The 20,886-nt window shown below is 43.6% G+C and overlaps 2 protein-coding genes across 4 annotated transcripts in view; one reads left to right on the forward strand and one right to left on the reverse strand.

Moving 5' to 3' along the window:
• Gzf1 (GDNF inducible zinc finger protein 1) overlaps window positions 1-13,220 on the forward strand; it is a 39,564-nt gene extending 26,344 nt beyond the window's left edge. The window contains exon 7 of the mRNA XM_050159535.1: window positions 12,617-13,220. Coding sequence (XP_050015492.1) covers window positions 12,617-12,645 — 29 coding nt within the window. The 3' untranslated portion in view covers window positions 12,646-13,220. The remainder of the gene's footprint in view (window positions 1-12,616) is intronic.
• The window catches only part of Napb (NSF attachment protein beta), a 45,589-nt gene that overhangs the window by 13,638 nt on the left and 11,065 nt on the right, over window positions 1-20,886 (reverse strand). For 2 of the 3 annotated variants that reach the window (XM_050159537.1, XM_050159538.1), the window contains exons 2-7: window positions 14,080-14,159; window positions 9,999-10,115; window positions 7,544-7,590; window positions 7,329-7,406; window positions 1,394-1,449; window positions 1,159-1,243 (exon numbers count right to left, since the gene is read on the reverse strand). In XM_050159537.1, coding sequence (XP_050015494.1) covers window positions 1,159-1,243; window positions 1,394-1,449; window positions 7,329-7,406; window positions 7,544-7,590; window positions 9,999-10,115; window positions 14,080-14,159 — 463 coding nt within the window. The remainder of the gene's footprint in view (window positions 1-1,158; window positions 1,244-1,393; window positions 1,450-7,328; window positions 7,407-7,543; window positions 7,591-9,998; window positions 10,116-14,079; window positions 14,160-20,886) is intronic. The other variant, XM_050159539.1, reaches the window with a different exon arrangement.

Here is a 20,886-nt window from a genome sequence, read left to right on the forward strand (position 1 = left end):
GGCTCAGTTGGTAAAGTGCTTGTTGCCTGGAGACCTAAGTTTGAGTCCCAAGACCCACACATAGAAGGAGAGAACCAATTCCTTCAAATTGTCCTCTCTTTTCCACAGGCTTTCTGTACTCCATTTTCTACACTCACATACTCCACGCACACAAAATAAATACATGTAAAAAATTATTTTAAAGATTAAAAAAAATCTAGATCAAGGCAAATAACAGAATAAAAAGGAAATCCATACAATAGGAAAAAAGTGTTAAGTTACTCTTGACCATAAAGAACTTGTATCCTGCCGGGCAATGGTGGCGCACGCCTTTAAACCCAGCACTTGGGAGGCAGAGGCAGGCGGATCTCTGTGAGTTCGAGACCAGCCTGGTCTACAGAGCTAGTTCCAGGACAGGCTCCAAAGCCACAGTGAAACCCTGTCTCGAAAAACCAAAAAAAAAAAAAAAAAAGAACTTGTATCCTAATATCTAGGGTTAAAGAATTCCTAACTCTCAAAATGAAAAAGGACTCAGACACTTCACCAAAAACAAAAAACAGCCAGTGGGCACATAAAAATTAATATAACTCATCCTGAGAGAAATGCTTCACACTCATTACGCATCACAGAGAGATGCTAGTGGAGATGTAGAGAAGTTGAGCCCTGGGCACTGTGCTGGGAGCGCCCAGTGATTCAGTACTCTGTAAGATTCCGGTAGTCCTCAGTAAGGCAGGCTTGGGTGTACCATGAAGCCCAACAATCTCTATTCCACCCCCAAGTATGTAGCCAAAACAACTGAGAACATGTTCCCACAATAGTTAAGGACAAACGTTCACAGCAGTTATGTCCTCAATCGACCCTAAGTGGAAGCACCCCAAATGCTTACTAACAGATGAACATATAAACCACAGAGTAAATATTATTCAACCATGAAAAGCAATGAAACATTGACACGTTACAATATGAAGAACCTTGAAAACACTGTGACAAATGACACAAGAACAGACAGTGTATTATTCTATATATGTGAAAGGGTCAAGAATGGCAAATCAGGGAAACAGAAACCAAACTTCTCTGGGAGTGCTGGGAATGCTGTAGCAGTCGTAGCAGTGACTGTTACAAACGTAAATGTTGTAGCAGTCGTAGCAGTGACTGTTACAAACGTAACGGTGTCCGCACCTGCTCGTAGATCTCGATGGCTTTCTGGTACTGCTCCAGCTGTGCGGCATAGGCTGCCACCTTCAGCAGACACTTGTTAGCAGAGCTGAAAGTAGCACAGTGCAGAGTAAGTGACAGCAATGAGGAGACATGGCCCGAGGCCACCTGCTTCTGGAAGAGATGCTCAGATGACAGAGATGAGTTATCCTTTACCACATATGAAAAGCCCATTACAGATATGAAGAAAAGCATGTACCTGTTAGATTCTTCTCCTTTGTAATAATCAGCAGATTGCTCATAGTGTGCAATAGCCTGAAAGTACATACATGTAATTTACAAACAATTCATTCCACGAATTGCATTTAAAAACACATAGGGGCTGGTAAGATGACTCGGTAGGTAAAAGCGCTTGCTGCCAAGCCTGCCACTCGAGTTTGATTCCTGAAACCCTGATGGTAGGAGGAAAGAAGGGTTCCTGCAAGTTGTCCCCTGACCTCACAAGCATGTCATGACACATGTGCACACACAAAATAAATGAATATATGTAAGAAAAAAATTAAAACTACGTGTACACTAATTTTTTTTTCCTATAATTAAGCTTATTCCAGTGATAAATCTTTCTGAACTTGGTCTCCTCAGCAAATACAGTAAAGCGTGTGGCCCTGAAGCCTCCTGGAGAAAGAATGGCTGTTGATTTCATCCAAATCTATCTGTGGAATGAGAAATGTTCCTCTTAGGCTCACATATTTGACAACTTGGCCCCAGTTCGTGGTGCTGTATGGAGAGGTTATGGGAAAGTACAGGCTTGCTGGAGGAAGCCCTCACTGAGGGTGGGCTTTAAGAGTTTACAGCCCCATCCCACTTCTACTTCCTTCTCTCATGTTTGACATTGAAGATATGATCTCTCTCTTGGCTTCCTGCTTCTACCACAATGTCTGTCACTTGCTGTCATGCCTCTCTGTCATGATGGAATCTATCCCCTTGTAACTCAAAACCAAAATAAGTTCTTTATTCCATAAATTGCTTTTGGTCATGCTGTTTCATATACAGCAACAGAAAAGTAACCAGTAGTTACTTACTCATGGTCCAGCTTCCACTGTAGTCAGGGTGGCCCCATGACTAGTTCTCTGATAGAATGCGAATAGTCAAACATCTTACTCTGTACCCTTTCTTCTTTTCCACTTTCTAAAAGTTATAAGACATGGTCATGTCTGGGGCGACTGAAGATGGCCGAATTCTATCAACCTGCTTCCTAACTGACCCCTTATCCCAGCATACTCATCCCTGTCAAATCTGCACCATGGAGTATTAGTTTAGAGGGCTCTGAAGCCATTATACCCTGCAACTTACTGCAACAGCTTTGGCTTTTCCTACCACCACAAGTATCACCTAAGCAAAGGAGTTCCTTCCGTTTAAAATATGTGACACCCAAGCAACATTCGAATGGATAGAGAAGAAAGCCAGACACCCTCATTGGGCTGTTGTCACGAGCCATTTCCCCTCTAAAAATCATTACAGGAACCATCACCCTGGGGAGTCTGCAGAGAACCCCACACCCATAATTATGTTCTATTGAGAACCTGCCCCACACCCAATTAAGCTGTTGATGGAGAGTTATCTGTTAGCGGAACCCGCCTCACATTCCAGCTATCCAGGGAACTAGGTGTGACTTCTTGGCCTACCTGTCCGAAGTAACCTGGCCTACGTGACCTGGAACACGTGGCACGAGTCCAGTTTCCCTACCCTTCAGTGGCTATATAAGCAGCAACCATGATCCTAATAAACGGAGGCTTTGAAAAATCTGCTTGGCCTCCTTCTTCTGTCCTAGCTCATTCCCTTCCAGGTAGCGCCCCTCCGAGATCCTGGAATAACTGATTGCAGGGTGGGTTACAACCCCTAGACTGAGTAACCCACCCAACGCAATCAACAGGCTGTGATAAGAGTATTAGTGAAATCAGACCCAACCAACACTTTAGAAGGTAGAACACACTATCAGAGCTTCAAAGTATGCAAAGCAGTTAGAAGAACAGGATGGTGGTATATACTGCTTTAATAAATCTGATGAGAGTGGGGCGGAGGTGGTGCATGAATAATCCTAGCACTTGGGAGGCAGAGGCAGGTGGATCTCTGTGAGTTCAAGAGCGTTCCAGAGCAGCTACAGCAGCTACACAGAGAAACCCTGTCTTGAAAATCCAGAAGGAAAAAGAAAACAAGAATGATGAGGATGACTCTGGAAATAATTCGCTGCTTTTCAGGCAGTTATGGGACAACAGAGCATGTATACTGGTAAAGGCCTGAAAAACCAATGGCAGCCCAGTTTAAAACAGGGATCAGATAAGCATTTTCTGCAGTGGCTTAAATCACACTCTAGGGTCTTGGAGTTGACTGAGCTCTGCTGGCAGTACTCAGTGATCCTGTCACAGCACAGCCACCAATGGCATCGGAATGCAGGACAACTTCATTTCCACATGATTTCAACATTTGAAAAAGTTGATTTGGGGAGGGTGGGTCAGAGGTACATGGAAGTCAGTGGATACTCTATGGAGTGGGTTTTCTCCTTCCACTTTGTCTGGGTTCTGGGGGTTGGACTAGTTCATCAGGCTTACACAGCAAGTGCTTTACCCCAAGCCACCTCACTGGCCCAATTTTTATGGGTCACAGATGGTTTTGATTCTGATGATTAAGCAGTAAATCACTTTGGCTAGCTTTCAGACATACACAAGCAAGCCATAGGTTTGCAGCCCTCTGCCTTAATTTACACAGCTTTCCCAATAAGCCCCAAATACACAACCACTAGACTAAAGTACAGAAATAAGAAAACAACTACAATGAAGCAGGCTTGAGAACTACACCAGAAAAACTACACCTTTAAAAACCTGTGTTCTCAGCCTGTCTGTAAAGTAGTGCTTACAGCTCCCGGAGCCAATACTACCAAAGTCTCTAGGTTGTGGAACATTCCAAGGATACACACTTGAACAATTCTTCAATAAGATACTTCTACTCTGTATTTCAGTCACATAGCCCACCTACCTACTATGCTCTCCAAACAGATTTCTTCAGTGTTATTTATAATGGAAAAAAAAAAAAAAAGAAACAGTTAAAGGTAAAGGGTAGAAGTGCCAAGTCAGAAAAAGGTTAGGTACACTATGACCCCATTTTAACAGATAGAAAAGTCCATAAAAAGCAGCAGGACAATACAATCACTTGGAATCCTTCTCAGAACCACCACACACATTGTTCCATTTTCCTCAGAAGCAAGTTCTGTGAGGGAAAGCCCAGGACTGCTGTTCACCATAGCATCCTGAGCCTAAAATAATACCTACTGTATGGCAGGTGCTCAGTAATCAGAAGTGAATGAACAGAAGGCCCCTGCTAGACCACTGTCAACATCCAATACAAAGGACCACAGCGAAGTTATGAGTGGGGGCTGGGGCGTAGCCTAATGGTAGAGTACATGCCTGGCCTGTATGAAGCTTTAGATTTGATGCCTGGCCTCACCCTTCTGGACCCTTCTTATTCTCTGAACTGCTCAGCAATGTTTCCTCTGTAATAAATGGATCAAGGCACAAAAAGCTATACCCATTTCTCTTGTAAAAAACCTGGACCACAGACTCTCTTCCTAGTTTTTCACTGAGAGCAATGAACAGGGTTGAGCTGAGCCATATGGAGCTGCTGTCTCAGATAGAAGGATTGGGGAGAAATCCATACTTAACAATTTGGTCTAACTTAATATTTATTAGGAAGATGTTCGTTATAACCTTTATTTAGTTAGTTAGTTATTTTTAGGCAGTACCACTGGAACTGTCCTGGAACTTGCTATGAGTTCAGGCTGACCTTGAATTTACAAAGACCCAACTGCCTCTACCTCCCAAATGCTGGTATTCAAGCCACTCCTGGCTACAAGGTTTTGTTTTGTTTTAATTATTTTATTTTTTGATATTATAATTACATCATTTTCCCCATCCGTTTTCTCCCTCCAAACACTCCTTGCTCTCTTTCAAATTCGGGACCTATTTTTTCATTAATTGTTGTTACACATATGCTCAGTCTGTGTATCAGGGCTGACCATTTGGTAATGGATAACCAACTGGTATGCTTGTCCCTGGGGAAGACGATTTCTCTTGCTCTCAGCATTCTTTAGCTGCCCGCAGACTCTGGCTAGGGCTGAGGCCTGGGTTTTCCTCTGTCCACACCAGCACGTCTATTGCTCTCCGTGTTCAGCTGATCTTTAGGCACTCCTGCTGGTGAGGCTTTATGGATTTAGTCTCCTGGGAGACTATCTCATGGCAAACTCCCTATTCCTCTGACTCTTAAATCTTTTTTGTTTGTTTGTTTGCTTTTTCTGAGATAGGGTCTCTCTATGTAGCTCTGGCTGTCCTGGAACTTGCTCTGTATGTACGTGTGTGTGTGTGTGTGTGTGTGTGTGTGTGTGTGTGTGTAAAGTATACATATTTTTTTAAGACAGTGCCTTGCTATGCAGCCATACTGGCCTTGAGTTTATAACTCTTCAGGTGTAAACTCCTGACGGCTGGGATCACATACACATGACACCCAGGCTTTAGTTCTTAAACTACTTTCAACAGAACAAAATACATCAGTGAAAAAAGGTGCCACCTACTGGCTAATTCATAGAATAACAAAAACAGGCCAGGTACTATAAGTTCAAAAGGCCACCATGACAAACCAAAAATAAAAAAAATGACAACCCTAGAAGCCATTTCATTCACCCCAATTTGTGGAGCCCATGTAGTGAAGTGGTTGTGTGAAATATTCCCTGGTATAAGGAATGGGCTCCAAGCCAGAGTGCTCTTTCTGACTGCCAGGCCAGTGTGTTCCTCTGACAGCCAGGCCAGTGTGTTCCTCTGACTGCCAGGCTAGTGTGTTCCTCTGACAGCCAGGCCAGTGTGTTCCTCTGACTGCCAGGCTAGTGTGCTCTTCTGACAGCCAGGCCAGTGTGCTCTTCTGACAGCCATGGGTCTAAAAGCAACCCAGAATGATGCCTGTGCATGTTCCACATGCTCCACAGGACCCACTCGTCAGTAAAAAGACAATGTCAGAAGCTTTCATACTGTGCCAACTAATGACACATGACCTTCTGGTTTGTTCTTTGTTTGAATACTATATAATCAAAACATGAATAGAGTAAAATTGCAGATTTCAACTATAAAAAAAAAGACAATGTCCATCCCAGTTGCTGAGAAAATTAAGCCCCCATCACAGCAGACCTGACCCCTCCCATCCCTTTATTGATCCTACACCAGAGATAAACTGCAGACTTTATTCACTCCCCAGGCCCCAGTCCGTGCACCCAACGCACACATGTGGGATAGCCCTCTTCAGATTAAGACCAGAGCTTCCTCAAAAAAAAAAAAAAATGGGAGTGGGGTAGTGTGTGTGTGTGTGTGTGTGTGTGTGTGTGTGCTGGGGGGTGAACAGCATGAAGTAAATGCAACAACTGGCAGTTGGTATGGTATCAGTCTTGCATGCTTCCTGCATCCTTGACTATGTCAGAGAGGGCAGTATGCTTGCTTACGCGTTAGCATTTGTTTAGAACCTACTATGTCTTGGGCCTTGGACCTATCAGAAAAGTAGTGGCAGAACTCGGCAGATATGGCACCAAGCCCAGAGGTGGGAAGGAGACAGAAATACCAGAACTGTGAACAAGGTGAAATGTGGCGGTAAAAAGGGGGTGGGGATGAGTAAAGAGTGTGCATTTGTGGAGGTGTCATCTGGCTAAGTATTCCTGGGGTCTACAATCTTAATTAGGGGGCCATCAGCTGGAAAGGGTGATAAAGGACACAAGGAGTCAGCTTGTGGGTGTGCGAGGAAGAGTTGGACAAGCAGAGGGAACAGCTGGTACCCAGGTCCCAGGGCAGTGGCTAGAGCAAGGTGGACAGAGAAAGCGGATGCTTTCAACATCTCCAGAGCCTCAGAGAACTTGGCAGACAGGTGGCAAGTCTTTTGACTATTCTGACATGAATCAAAGCACAAACAACAGGTAAGCTCAGTATCTCTCTGGCACTCCAGGTAAAGAGTCCCTTTACTCTGCCAGCTAGGCCTAGGCAGTCTCCTCCAGGACACCTGTAATGATTCTGGACTACTCCAATCAGCTGGGAAAGAGCAGGAGAGGATTCCTAAGAGGCCAAGCATCTACCTTCTGCACCGAGCTCATAAGCGCGGCCAGTGCTCACCTTCTCAATGTCCACAAGCTCAGTCTCATAGATCTCTGCAATCGTGATGTGATGCTTGGCTGCGATTGTAAACCTTCCCTAGGGGAGAGAGCAGAGTCATCCACCTGCCTTACCTACACAAAACACCAATCAGTTTGAGAACAGGGAGAAAAACATAACTCGAAAGCAGCTCAAGGATGCCACCCCACAACCATTCAAGCAATGCAATGTCTTACCATGTCTGTGTAAATGTCGATGGCTGCATTTAAGCAGTTGATAGCCTCTGAAGCGTGGGCATTTAAGAAAAACAATGAAAAATTCATTCAGTGAAAGAGGGTTCAGCTGAGCCTGTTACCTGGCTGTTACTGCTGGCAGGAGGTAAAATCTGGGGTAGTGGGTCAGCAGGCTGGTTAGTGGGAGCAGACACAATCATGCACAGTCCAGACTCATTAGTGTGGCTTTGTTCCTAGCAGCTGCACTGGTATTTAAAGGCGTGTGGCTGCAGTAATCCTGGCTCAGTAACTCTTAGGGAGTCCATCCAGGTGGCAGATTCTATTACAAGGGAAACAAGATCACAGGGATTGCCACCCACACTGGTAAATCAAATCTACTACTGTACAAGGTCAATGCAGCCTTCATTAATACCATGTGTGTTATATTAATTTTGGAAAATATCACTTCTTCACAAGAAAGACCATTTCAACAGTCTCCACTCTTCATGTGGCCAACATCAAAAGCACTTTGTAGTGCTTACTCAACTCTTTCTTTTTAAGGGAAGAATGTTTCTTTTGGCTTGTGACTTAATAGGCCACCCATGACAAGAAGGTCCTGCAGCAGGAACATGAGGCAGCTGGTCAAACTGTACTCAGTAAAGAGTGTGAATCTAATAAGCCAAATATGCAAATGTGTATACCGCTCCAAGATGCTAAACTTTGGTATACTAACAGTTACGCTGGTATGCATATCCAAGAAATGAATGGAAAACTTTACAATGACGACGCTAATAAGTTATATTCGTTTCCTAAAACATTGAGCCACAAAGTTTCCTCTCACAGAACAGTGTGGCTGACAGCACCAAGTTTGCCTTCAGTTTGAAAGAGACAGCAAGGAAACAAAGCTTGACTGGAGAAACGGAAAAGTGACTTCCCTGAAGTGTATTTAAAAGTGTACACTCGCTGCTGCGCCTCTCCAATCAGAGGAAAACAGAGTGCGGTTATCTACACCACCACTCAGGCCCAGCATTCCCACTTCAGCGCCTCCCTTCCAGTGTTCTGGATGTGTTTCCACGTGCATATGGTTTTTGTTTTTTTTTTTTTTTTTTTTAAGAAATTGTGGCCACATAACACTCAGTTCCTTAATTTAATTAGCAAGTGAACATTTACCAGGTCAAAAACATTCTATAAATCCAAGCACTTTGTTTTTTTGAGGTAGGATCTCATATCCCAGGCTGGTCTGCAACTCCCAAGCCTCCAGCCTCGTTTCCCAAGTGTAGGGATCACAGGTGTGCATCATTACAGCCAGCCCCAAACCAAGCAGGACTTGGATGCTTGTGTGATGATATTCTATAATATGAAGTCATTCTGCTCACCTACTCTGCTCATACCTGCTGTGCCCGGTCTCTCACTTTTGTAAATAAAAATATAATTAATCTTTATACAAAAAAGCTTGATGACATTTTTCTTTGGGATATATTCCTAGAAATTTAGATTTTTGTGTTAAACTAAATAGACTACAGAAGAAGACTCAAGATAACCATATACATGGATGAGATCTTAATACCTTTAGTTTAATCCTTCTTGAAAGAGAAGTAACATTTGAAAAAAATTTATTAATAAATGTCCAATATTCTTTTCTATTGAAAAAAAAAAGCTTTGAAAAGCACTTAGAAAAACAATGAAAAAGCTGGGCAGTGGTGGCACATGCCTTTAATCCCAGCACTCGGGAGGCAGAGGCAGGTGGATCTCTGTGAGCTCAAAGCCAACCTGGTCTACAACAATTAGTTCCAGGACAGCTAGGACTGTTACACAGAGAAACCCTGTCTCATAAAGAAGAAGAAAAAAAGAAGAAGAAAAACAATGAAAAGAGTGTTGTGTGGTTAAGACACCTTTTAACCACTGGATACTACACTCCTTCCCTAAGTAAAATACATTTAGGAGGACGGAAACACCAGGATTTCCTTCTTCGTTCAAGAACATATTTCAGGGCTGGAGAGATGGCTCAGAGGTTAAGAGCAATGACTGCTCTTCCGAAGGTCCTGAGTTCAATTCCCAGCAACCACATGGTGGCTCACAACCATCTGTAATGAGGTCTGGTGCCCTCTTCTGACCTGCAGGCATACATGGAGGCTGAACACTGTGTACATAATAAATAAATAAATCTTTAAAAAAAAAAAAAGAACATATTTCATAAAAATAAAGATAAGGTTACTATGATCCCAGCATGTGAGAGGCTGAGGCAGGGGAGTGCAGAGCTTTGAGTTTGAGGCCAGCTTTAGCTACAAGATGAAAAACTGTTCAAATGTTCCTCAACTCCTCCACATTGATATCTTTATGATTAGACATTATTAAAATGACCAAAATTTATTTCTTAGTCCATAATGCAAGAATTGTTATTACCAGGGTCCAGCAAAGCACACCAGCCTCTACACTACAGGAGACGCTGCTGGCCAGAGACACAGATAAGTGACCTCACCTTGAGGGTCTGCCTTCTTGTAAGCATTTCCAGCATCCACAAAGCTGGTAGCGGAGTCATGTTTGCTCTGAAGCTGCATGTGGAGCTTGGCAGCTTGACAAAACGCATTTCCTGCAGCTGAAAGAGATGTCACAATTAAACTGTGAGGGACAGCTTCCCCAAAAGACTCCAGGCTCCACACAGAAAAGCTACAGGACTCTAAAAAGAATCCCTGCAACAGAGACCGCATGCATCAAGACAAGTGGAACTGGGGGTTGGCCATTTTTCCTTGATGGTTCTAGAGGACCTGCCAAACATCCTGGACACCGAGCCACCTTTTTCTGACCCACCACTCAATGACTGACAGCCAGCATTTAGGATCTTGAGCTCTTTCCCACACCATAAGATCAGCCCAACGAGGAGCACTTTGGCCTCACACAGCTAAAGAAAGGCTAAGCCCCGAAGCCAAGGCTATTCATCTACCAATTTCTCAATCCTAGGGACCATGTTACTCGAGTGTCATTGTTCAATCTGCTCCACTAGAAAAACATGACTTAGAAAGGCATAAAAGCTTACAGCAATGGTTCTCAACCCACCTAATACTGTAACCCTTTAATACAGTTCCTCATGTTGGGGTGATTCTCAACCATAAAATTATTTTCATTGCTACTTCATCTGTAACTTTGCTACTGCTATAGATTATAAAGTAAATACCTGTGTTTTCTGATAGGCTTAGGCAACCCCTATGAAAAGGTCATTCGACCTCCAAGGGGTTGAGAAGCACTTAAAGTTAAAAGTACTAGAGAAAGGAAGATGAGGTTTGCTAAGACAGGATCTTGCCTTCCCTGAAGTTCCACTCATAATCCTCTTCTGCCTCAACCTCCCAAGTGTCAGAACTACAGACAGGCATGTGCTGCCATGCCCAGGCTCATAAGCTATAAGAGGTGTGCCTAAGTGAAAAAAAAAAAAAAAAACAAGGTCACTGAGGGCTGGGACTGAGACTTGTCAGGGCCACCTTCCTTTCCTTGCTCTTGCTTCCTGTCCACAATAAGACAGCTCCTCTACCACCACCACCACCACCACTCCATGACATTCTACCCTACCCATGCACACGGGATCAAACAAGCAGACTGAGCCCCCAAACCAGTGAGCTAAGTAAGCCTCTCTTCCTTCACGCTGTTCTGGGTATTCTCCTCCCAGCTAGAGGCTGTACTAACATCACAAAGCAGAAGAAGTGTACTATGCTAAGGAACCACTTGCTTTAAATTTACCTGTAAGAAATCAAACATCCAATTCTGTGAAACTTTAGTTGTCTCCCTTGTCCCAAACACTGTCCTCACAGGCATTAACCTGACTCCCTCATGGAACTCTGATCATCATCAAAGAAAGGAAGCCACACAAACCCTGTAGCCTGCTCCAGTTCAATTCTTGTCTTATGCTTCTGTTTCTGACACAAGAGTACACATGAATTGGCCCCCACTCTTCATATTATGGAATCGAATACCCAATGGGTAATGTATTACCCATTAGGGCCTTTAAGGAAGTTGTTAATTCATGAGTATTCCACACTTATGAGTGGAAGTAGTACCATTACAGAAGATACTGAAAGGAGCAAGTTGCCTTGTAGGATGAAGCAAGAAGCCATCTTGGAAGCAGAGAGGAATCCTCACCAGATGCTGAATCTGCTGGCACCTTGATCTTAAACTCTTCTGCCTCCAAAGTTGTGAGCAATATATTTCTATATTTTATAAATTACTCAGATGAAGGTATTTGGTTCCAGCAGCAGAAAAGGACTAAGGGGGACACGACCAATGAGAACTGGCCTTACAGCTAGAGCTGGATCAGAATAACCCCCTGCTGGCAATTGGAGAGCCACACCAGAGGCCAGGCTAGCTGCAAAAATAAGCCAGCAGATCAGCTTTGATGGTCTCTGCCTTGGAAGAATGCAGTGACCTAGACCTGACATGAAGTTGGGAGGCTCTGGCTCTGGAAGCACTGGTGCAGACACATCTCTCCTTGGCACACCCTGTACTCCAGCACATTGCTCACTTCTCTACAGCTTCCACCAGCATTGCTCTTCCTGCACTCACTGTCATGGCCTGCCCTTTTTCCTGCTTGGGTACAGTGCAACAGCCAGTTCCTCTGGGCTACCTCAATCTTGAAGATAATCATAGTGCTGGCTTTCCCTTTTCATGCCACCACTTTATCACTTGGAACACATTCTGGTCACTGCTAGCAAGGCAAGTCTCTCTCGATCTGGAAGTGTTCTTAAGGAGAATGACCTCTGGGAGGCTACCCAGTGTGTCACATTTAGTTTGAATAGCGGCTGAATCATTATGAGAGTATAGTATAGTAGCTCAATCATTATAAAAGAATTTTTAAACTTATAAGAGACAAAATTGTGTCATGATCACCACCAGAGCAATTCAGGGCCTTGTGGTTATTTATTCAATTAACAAATAAATATACTGAATATCTACCGCATCAGAGACACAATGTGGACCCTGGAGATGCAGTCAGAACGGAAAACACATAAACACTCTGACCTTCAAAAGTACATGCTAGTGAGGGCCACCATGTAATAAATCCACGCAAATATAAAGAACTAAAACACCATGTAACTTCCATGTTTTTGCTAGGTGGTAATGTGAGCCGTGGTGAAGAGTAGCGAGTTTCCAGGAAGATTACTGACTATAAGGGGTAGTCAAAAGTGAACTGGCTGAGAAGATAACATTTGAAGCTGGACCTGAAGAAAGACATGAACAAGGGCAAAGTATGCAGAGGGAGGAAACAGCACATGCCAAGGCTCTGAAGTGGGAGCCCAGAGAACGAGCAGATGAATTCAGAAAAGGAAGAAGACAGTCCTGGAAGGTCAGTGTACAAACCCAATACATGACATGACTTACTGAACCTCTCAGTAAGACTGTCTGGGTAAGCAGGGTGGCACATGCTACTAGCCTAGCACCTGGGAGACGAAGGAGGAAGACGGCTCTAAGTACAAGATCTATCTGGGCTTATAATGAGTGCCAGAGCAGCCTGGGCTAAACAGTCAGACACTATCTCAATATAAAACTGAGAAAGGGCAGAACACAGGGAAATTGGGGACACTACCCTACACTACCCTGGCAACAGACAGAGGCAGGGTACATGGAAGGTCTCCACGGTTACATAAAGGACAGGGGCCTTTCCAGGTGAATTTCCTAGCACTATTGGGTAAGATTACTTGACTTGACCCGTGATTACAGGACTTGACTAGAAAAGATGGGCTGGTGGGACGATTCTGTTTATCTTCCATTTGTTCTTTAGTAAAATACAATGTGGGCATAAGTTCTTCTGAAACCCTTCCATCTCCCTTTAAACTAAAGCTCTACTGCAAAGTAAGCTGATAAAGGAACTTCAGAGCCAGAATCAGCCTTTCAGATCCACCTAGCTCAAAAGCATCTTCTCCTTTGAAACAAAGTCTGCCTTACAGGCAATGGATAACAGAGGCTAGTAAAAGCTAGTAAAAACAGCTGTTGGCCAAGCAGGAGACCCATGTTCTCTGGCCCAAGGATGCCTCCGCATTCACCTGCATAAGGATCCCATCTCCATCTGAGCTATAGAAGTTTCCAAGGGAAAGGCAGGTATTTTTCTCTCTAGTTAGTAAGGACAATCCCCTCAGACAAGGAGAAGAATCTTAGTGTGAGGGCTTAACTTAAAGAATGTGGAGCTAACGGGGCTTATGCTGCCACTCCGTTTTCAGTGAATTCAGAGTAGAGAACTGCTTTGAAATTCTCAACTCATGCTAAGGCATTTCTATCTATCTTGCTATTTCTCAATGAGTTTTCCTATAATTATGGCATTGTATTTATTGGAATACAATTCTAGTCCATGAAATGCTTCTTTCAGATTCCACAGGCCTTGTAGAAACCGAGGGAGACATTGTCCTGATGGTCAACCTTGAAACCAGGTTAGTTACCTGAGATGAAGATCCTCTCAGCACCAACGCCTGATCTGGGACCAACAGTCTCACTCACTCTTTAACGGGATGCACAGTCCTGTCTTCCTACAAAATTAGGTTTTAAAGTATTTACCTAATAAGTAAACAAAATGTTGTACATACCACTCCAGTTCTTGGCCATCTTGAACATATTTGCGGCTCTGGTATACATTTCACATGCCTCTTCTATTCTCGTGTTCCCTCTAAGAGAAATTTAAATACGAGGTTATACTTGTTGTTAACCACCTACATCTCTCCCCGCTCCCTGAAACAATGAGATTATTTTATTAGTTATTATGGAATTATTATTATATCATTATAACCCTGAAGCACTCAATGAGCTTTTCTGTGCTCACTAAAGAAAGAATAGTAATAGCTAATACTGCTCCTGACCCCAAATTCCAGATGAGAAGGCTGAAGAAAGCTAAAGTTACTGTCCTGGGCCACAGACTAGATGTCATAAAAATGGCACCTAGACAAAGATCTGGTGAATCCAGAGTCCACAACCTTAACTAGAGTGTTCTATGTATAATAAATGTAACGTTTGGGTCAGTGGTTAAAAACACTTGTTCTTGCAGAGGACCTGGGTTTAGTTCCAATCACTTGTATGGAGGCTCACAACCATCTGTAACTAGTTCCAGGAGGATTTGATACCCTCTTCTGACCTCTGTGGGCAGCAGGGATGATCGTGGTAGGCATACATACATGTAGGCAAAATACTCATACAAACAAAAATAAATATATCCAAAAGTTTTTAGAAATTTAAGTTTTCTATCAGGCTGGGTAAACAGACTTCTTATATTAGAAATTTATTTCTCAAAGAAGATTGCATTTGAAGAGTGAAGATACTTCATCCTGCCATTCTTTAACTATTTAGCATAAAACCCAAAAGCCAGATGTGGTGGTCCAGGCCTGTAAACCCCCCACATTGGAATGGCAAAGGCAAGAGGATGGTGAGTTTCAGACCAGCTTAAATGCAATAGTGAGACTCTGACTGAAAAGCAACCATCCAACCCCCAGAAAATCCACAAAACTATCAGTTCTGGCAGGAGCCAGCCTGTTTCCAACATGGAAGAACCTCAGAGCCCCATCCTCACCAGGTACAGAACAGCACTGTGTAAAGATCTTAAGAGGACATCCACAAGCAGCTAAAAATGCATGTAGTTCTAGAAAGTTCTTCACTGGGCAGCCAATCCCTACTGATAGATAGTTTAATTTTTATTTATTTTTAATTACAAAAATTATTTTGTGTATGAGTGTTTTGTTGGCATATATCTCAGAAGGGGCATCAGAGCTCCTTGAACTGGAATTACAGATGGTTGTGAGTTACCACATGGATGTTGGGACTTAAACCCAGGTCCTCCGAAAGAGCCACCATTTGCTCACTGAGCCATCTCTCCAGCCTCTAGGGGACAGCTTTATACACTCAGCAGTTTCTTCATACATAAAGCCAAATTAGTCTTTGACGGTTACCTAGTGTCTCTGAGTTCAACTCTTCTTCAAATTAGCTCAGGCTCTTCCACACAGACATTTGTCAATTTTGTCTATCTACACTGCAAAAATAAAATCTCAAAGGAAGACCAAGGCCCAAAAGACTCTGACTTGTGCAGCACAATGAGGACTTCAGAGCGGAGCTTGGAAACACAGACTTGACAGGGAGTGGACATCTCCAGGGAGCTCAGGTGGCTCCTGAGCAGTGAGCCAGTACAGCTACGGAAGAGCTTGTGGAGTAGAATCTCTCTCCTTGGCTCCACTGCCAAGCAAGTACACAACATTCTTCCCCTACCTACAGACTTCTACCATGTGAGGAAAGTAAAAGGTCACACCAGATGCCAGCACCGTGACTTTACAGGTTTTACTCTCCAGAACTGAGAGTCAGTCTCTGGTATTCTGATGTCACGAGACCAGAGGTAAAACATCAATGCCAAGAGTGAGGGAAAGGGTGTGCTGTTTCATTTGGGGTGGTTACTGTCATGGTCACACAACTCCACTATGCAAAGATTTTCAGAAATCAGGTAATACTTCAGACAGACAAACTATCTTCCAAGTGAATTTTATCTCAATAAATTGCTACTCCTGCCTGCCAAATAAAATAACCTGGGTCCATGTTACACAAGGAATAACAGGATGTCATCAAGCTGTTCCAAAAGTGAACAGCCAAAACAAGCAAAGTTTTCAACCTCAACCTTCAGGTTCCTTTTCTCTGTTTTTAATATACATTAATTAAAAAAAAAGATTTATTGTCTTTATGTGTATTCATGTTTTTCCTGCATTATGAATGTGCATCATATGAATGTGTCTGGTGCCCACAGAAATTAGAAGAGGGTGTCAGGTCCCTGAAACCAGAGTCACAGAAGGTTGTGAGCTGCCCTGTAGGTGCTGGGAACTGAACTCAGATACTCTGGAAGAACAGCTGGTGCTCTTAAGCCCTGAGCCATCTCTCCAGTCCATCTTAATTTCTTTTCTTTTTTTAGAGCAATGAACTTAATAGGCTTCCCTAGTGGAAAATTCCTCATGAGAAGTTTCTCACTTTTAGTCACAGCTCCACAGAGTTAACACAAGTGAGCTTTTTCCCGTGTCTTGTTTTTCTGTCAAGTACTAGGAATCTTTAACTGTAATTACAGTGTAGTGCAGCCATTCTTATTACATTTCTAAATAAAACTAGCTTAATTAAAGCGTACCTTATCCTACTTTCAAGAAGAGATGTGAACAACAAAACTCCTGTGCCGTGCTAAGTTCACACCAGATGTTGCCACATAGGGCCATTTTTTTTTTAAATCATCATATATCATAATAATCAGAGGAGACACTACCTTTATCTCACTGGCATCTGTGACAAGAGACAAGGACAATGGCCGCTTTGGTCATTCAGCACAAGCTATCAGGGGAGCTGATTCCTGACTCCAAAGTTAGAGATCTTTGTGCAAAGGCTGAATGAGCTGGCTGGATTAGATCAAGAGGCACTTACCTGTCCTGAACAGAATTACCACAGCATACTCAATGCTAGTAAAGGGGCTGGAGCGATGGTTTCGTGGTTAAGAATACATACTGCTCTTGCAGGAGACCTGAGTTTGGTTCCCAGCACCCACACTGAGTGGATCACAACAGCCTGCAACTCTAGATCCAGATCTCATGCCTCTGACTTCAGGAGGCACCTGCACTCATATGCACTCATAAACATAGATACACAGAAGTACACATAAAAATCAATCTTAAAAAGACAATTGAAGAAAGTCAGGCATCAACATATGGAAGGCAGAGGCATAATGATCAGGAGGTTTAAAGGTCATCCTCAGTGAGTTTGAAGCCAATCTGTGCTACATGAGAACCTGTCTCAAAACAAATAACAACAAAACATCTAAGAAAGACTCATTATCAAAAAATGAGAATACAGTCTGGGGAGGTGGCTCAGCTGGTAGAGGACTTACTTGCCTAGCACACACAAAGTCCTGTGACTGATCCTCACCCAATCCATAGACTGTACATGATGGCCTGTACCTGTATTACTAGCACTTGGAAAATAAAGTTCAGGGTCATCATCCACCATACAATGAGTCTGAGGCCAGCCCTGGAAACATGAGGCTTTGTCTTCAAAGGGGTGAGGGGGGTATTTTAGGAAGCCATAAAAAACAAAAGGTAGGCTCCTGATAGGTAAAGATTCTTGTCACTTAAGACTGGCAACTTAAGTTCAATCTCCAAACCCATGTAGCGGTGGAAGGAAAGAACAGACTCCACAAATGACTCTAACTGTAAACCTTTTGGGAAATGTCTTTAAAAGTATCCCAATTACTTACTTCACGTACATGAACATTAAATATTACACACTTTAAAGAGCACTACTCAGAATTTATATCCAAATAATTCAGCTGATGGCTAAGTAGTCGAATATTCTTGGATCTGAAAAGCATCTCTGTTACGAGGTAACATAAGTAACAATGTGTCAGCGCACAGCACTAAGTGGCAGGAGGAAAACTGAACAGAGACAAACTCAGTGTCTTTTGGTGTCAGGAGTTTCTGACTTTGAACAAGGAAACACCTTCTCCACCAAGAAAGGAAACAGGAGCAGGCATAAGACCTGCCTCCATCTGATGCCCCAGCTTGGCACCTCTTTCATTTCAGAGCCAGGAGCTTCTTGGCTACTTACTGAGCAAATGGCTGCTAACAAGGCAAGTCAGAATGTTCACAAAAACCCCAGCTTTAGGGATGAAGATACCCGGGACAGCATATCCAGCCCCACCCTGTTCCACTGTGGTCAAAGGCAGCCCACGAAGGGTCAGTGAACAGCAAAGCTGTCAAAACCCAATTAATCCCCCAATCCTCTGAAGTCCTACTTTCCCCAGCCTGAATCATCACTGTTTGGAGCACCGAGCCACACTGGCAACAGTAATACATACTATTTTAAAACTGTGGGTGGGAGGGCGGGGGTATCAAAGTAGAGTTGTGGGAATTAATGGCACACACACATCATGAGATGTACCCAAAAGAAAAAGGTGACAACTGCAGAGGCAGAAATAAAGCTGCCTCTAAAATCACAAGATATTAGAGTAGAAATATCTCACTGTATTACAGCACTGTATCAGTGTGCAGGCACAACCAGAATTCCGGTCTATAATTAGGATACCCTGAGGGCTATCCAGCCACACCAAACTCCAAAGACAAGGACCATTGAGCTTATTACTGGGACCCATAGTGAGGTGTGTGCAGGAGGCTGTCACCCAAGACAAAGCTTCTTCACTAGCAGGAACTTTTCATTAGCCTAACCTGCAGGGAAAGGTCAGCACAGGGCCTGGCACAGAGGTTACAATGATAATGCTAGCTTGCTGTGTGGATGGGAGAATCTGCCTGCATTACTGCTTTTTGTTGCTGTTGGCGGTGGTTACACTGGGGTTTTTGTTTGTTTGTTTTGGGGGGGGGTGTTGCTACTGATGTTTGTTTTGACACAAGGTCTTGCTCTATATAACCCAGGAAAGCCTCAAAAAAGATCCTGCTGCCTTGCCAGCCCCAGGATTACAGGCATGCAGTAGTAAGCCCAGCTCCACATACCAATTTTTCTTTTCATTTTATTTATTTTTTTGTTTTTATTTTTAATTTATTTATTTATTAAAGATTTCTGCCTCCTCCTCGCCACTGCCTCCCATTTCCCTCCCCCCCCCCCCCCCAGACCCCCCCCCTCATCAGCCCAAAGAGCAATCAGGGTTCCCTGACCTGTGGGAAGTCCAAGGACCACCCACCTCCATCCAGGTCTAGTAAGGTGAGTATCCAAACTGCCTAGGCTCCCACAAAGCCAGTACGTGCAGTAGGATCAAAAACCCATTGCCATTGTTCTTGAGTTCTCAGTAGTCCTCATTGTCCACTATGTTCAGCAAGTCCGGTTTTTAAGACAATCTTTTCTGATTTTACATACCATTCCCAGTTTCCACTCCCTTCCCTCCTCACACTTCCCTTACCTCCCCCCCCCCACTCCTTGGAGTGGGTAAGGTTTCCCATGGGGAGTCAATAAAGTCTGGCACTTTAAGGCAGGACCAAGGCCCTCCTCACTGTATTTAGGCTGAGCAAGGTATCCCTCCAAAGAACATGGCCAGTTCAAGCACTAGGGATAAATCCTGGTCCTAGTGACTGCCCAAGCCACACAACTGTCACCCTCTTATGCAGGTTCCCCCACTGTCATTCTGGAATCAGTGAGCTCCCACTAGCTCAGGTCAGCTGTTTCTGTGCGTATCCCCATCATGGTCTCAGCCCTTTGCTCTATTATTGCTCCTCCCTCTCTTAGACTGAACTCTGGGGAGCTCGGCCCAGTGCTTGTGGAGGCCAGAAAATGTGAGCCTATTTCCACGTTGACCAAAAATCAGAGAGTTGGAACTTTCCTCTAGTTCCTTCAAGAAATATGGAGGAGCTTGGAGATACAGGCTGGCAAAGCCAGAGAGTGCTATAAACAGAGATTACTGTGCCGTTGCAGTGGGGGTAGAGAAGGCTACAATGCTGATATAGATGTGAACAGTAGAGGTGTTCATACCAGGTTTCAGAGGGAAACAAAGACTAGAACTAGAACTGGGTCATTTGTTGCATATTCTGGCAGAGAATCTGGCTATGTTCTGCCTGTCCTGAAAACCTGAGTGAGGGTGAATTAAAAAGTAGTGGACTATGTATTTTGTAAAACTCCAAGACACGACAGCATTGTGGCTACAGAATGGTTACCACTTCATGCTCTTATCCAGATTCATGGTGGGCTAGGCAGAAAGATCTGAAAATCTTTAGAGAGGAAAGGAATGGGAGCCATTTACAAGCTGTGGGTAACACCGCAAGCGTTGAAGACTCCTGCTGTGAAAGAGAAATCAGACCCTGGGTGGAGAGGACAAGGGCTTTGGGGTAGGCCACACCTACCAAGAAATCCAGAACTTGTTTGAAAAACTTGCATTTTAAAACCATTTTTTTTTTATTCTGATAGAAGTTCACTAAGATATGTAGACTTTAAGTCTGGCTAATCTTGCTGCATGATCCCCCCCCATGTTTTTACAATAAAGCTTTAATAAAATCATTTTATGTGGTCCGTTTGTGTGTAAGAGCATGCAGATGAGAGTGCAGTGGCTAGAGGACAGCTGTGGTCAACCTGGCAGAATCCGACATTGTTCACATGGTAATGGTTTTGAAGGTGTGAAAAAAATGTAAGTAATGGGGTCACAGAGGCTTGTACTAAGGTCTCAGGAGATGCTGTAGCAAGGCGACGTGTGGCTAGATTCACTGAAGAAGGTCTGAGAGGTCACTGCACAAAATGATGAAGGGGAAACCTGAATTATAATGAAGATCTCAGGATACTAAAGGTGCCAGAAACATGAGCTATCCATAAAGACATCCGAGGGATGCTTCTGTGGGATTACTTTGAATGTTTAGGTACCGCCCTCAAGGGCTGAGTAACCACCAGCTTCTCAGCAT

Source organism: Alexandromys fortis, unplaced genomic scaffold (assembly GCF_014885135.2).
Source record: "Alexandromys fortis isolate MF-2015 unplaced genomic scaffold, M_Fortis_MF-2015_v1.1 scaffold_115, whole genome shotgun sequence".
NCBI lineage: Eukaryota > Metazoa > Chordata > Mammalia > Rodentia > Cricetidae > Alexandromys > Alexandromys fortis.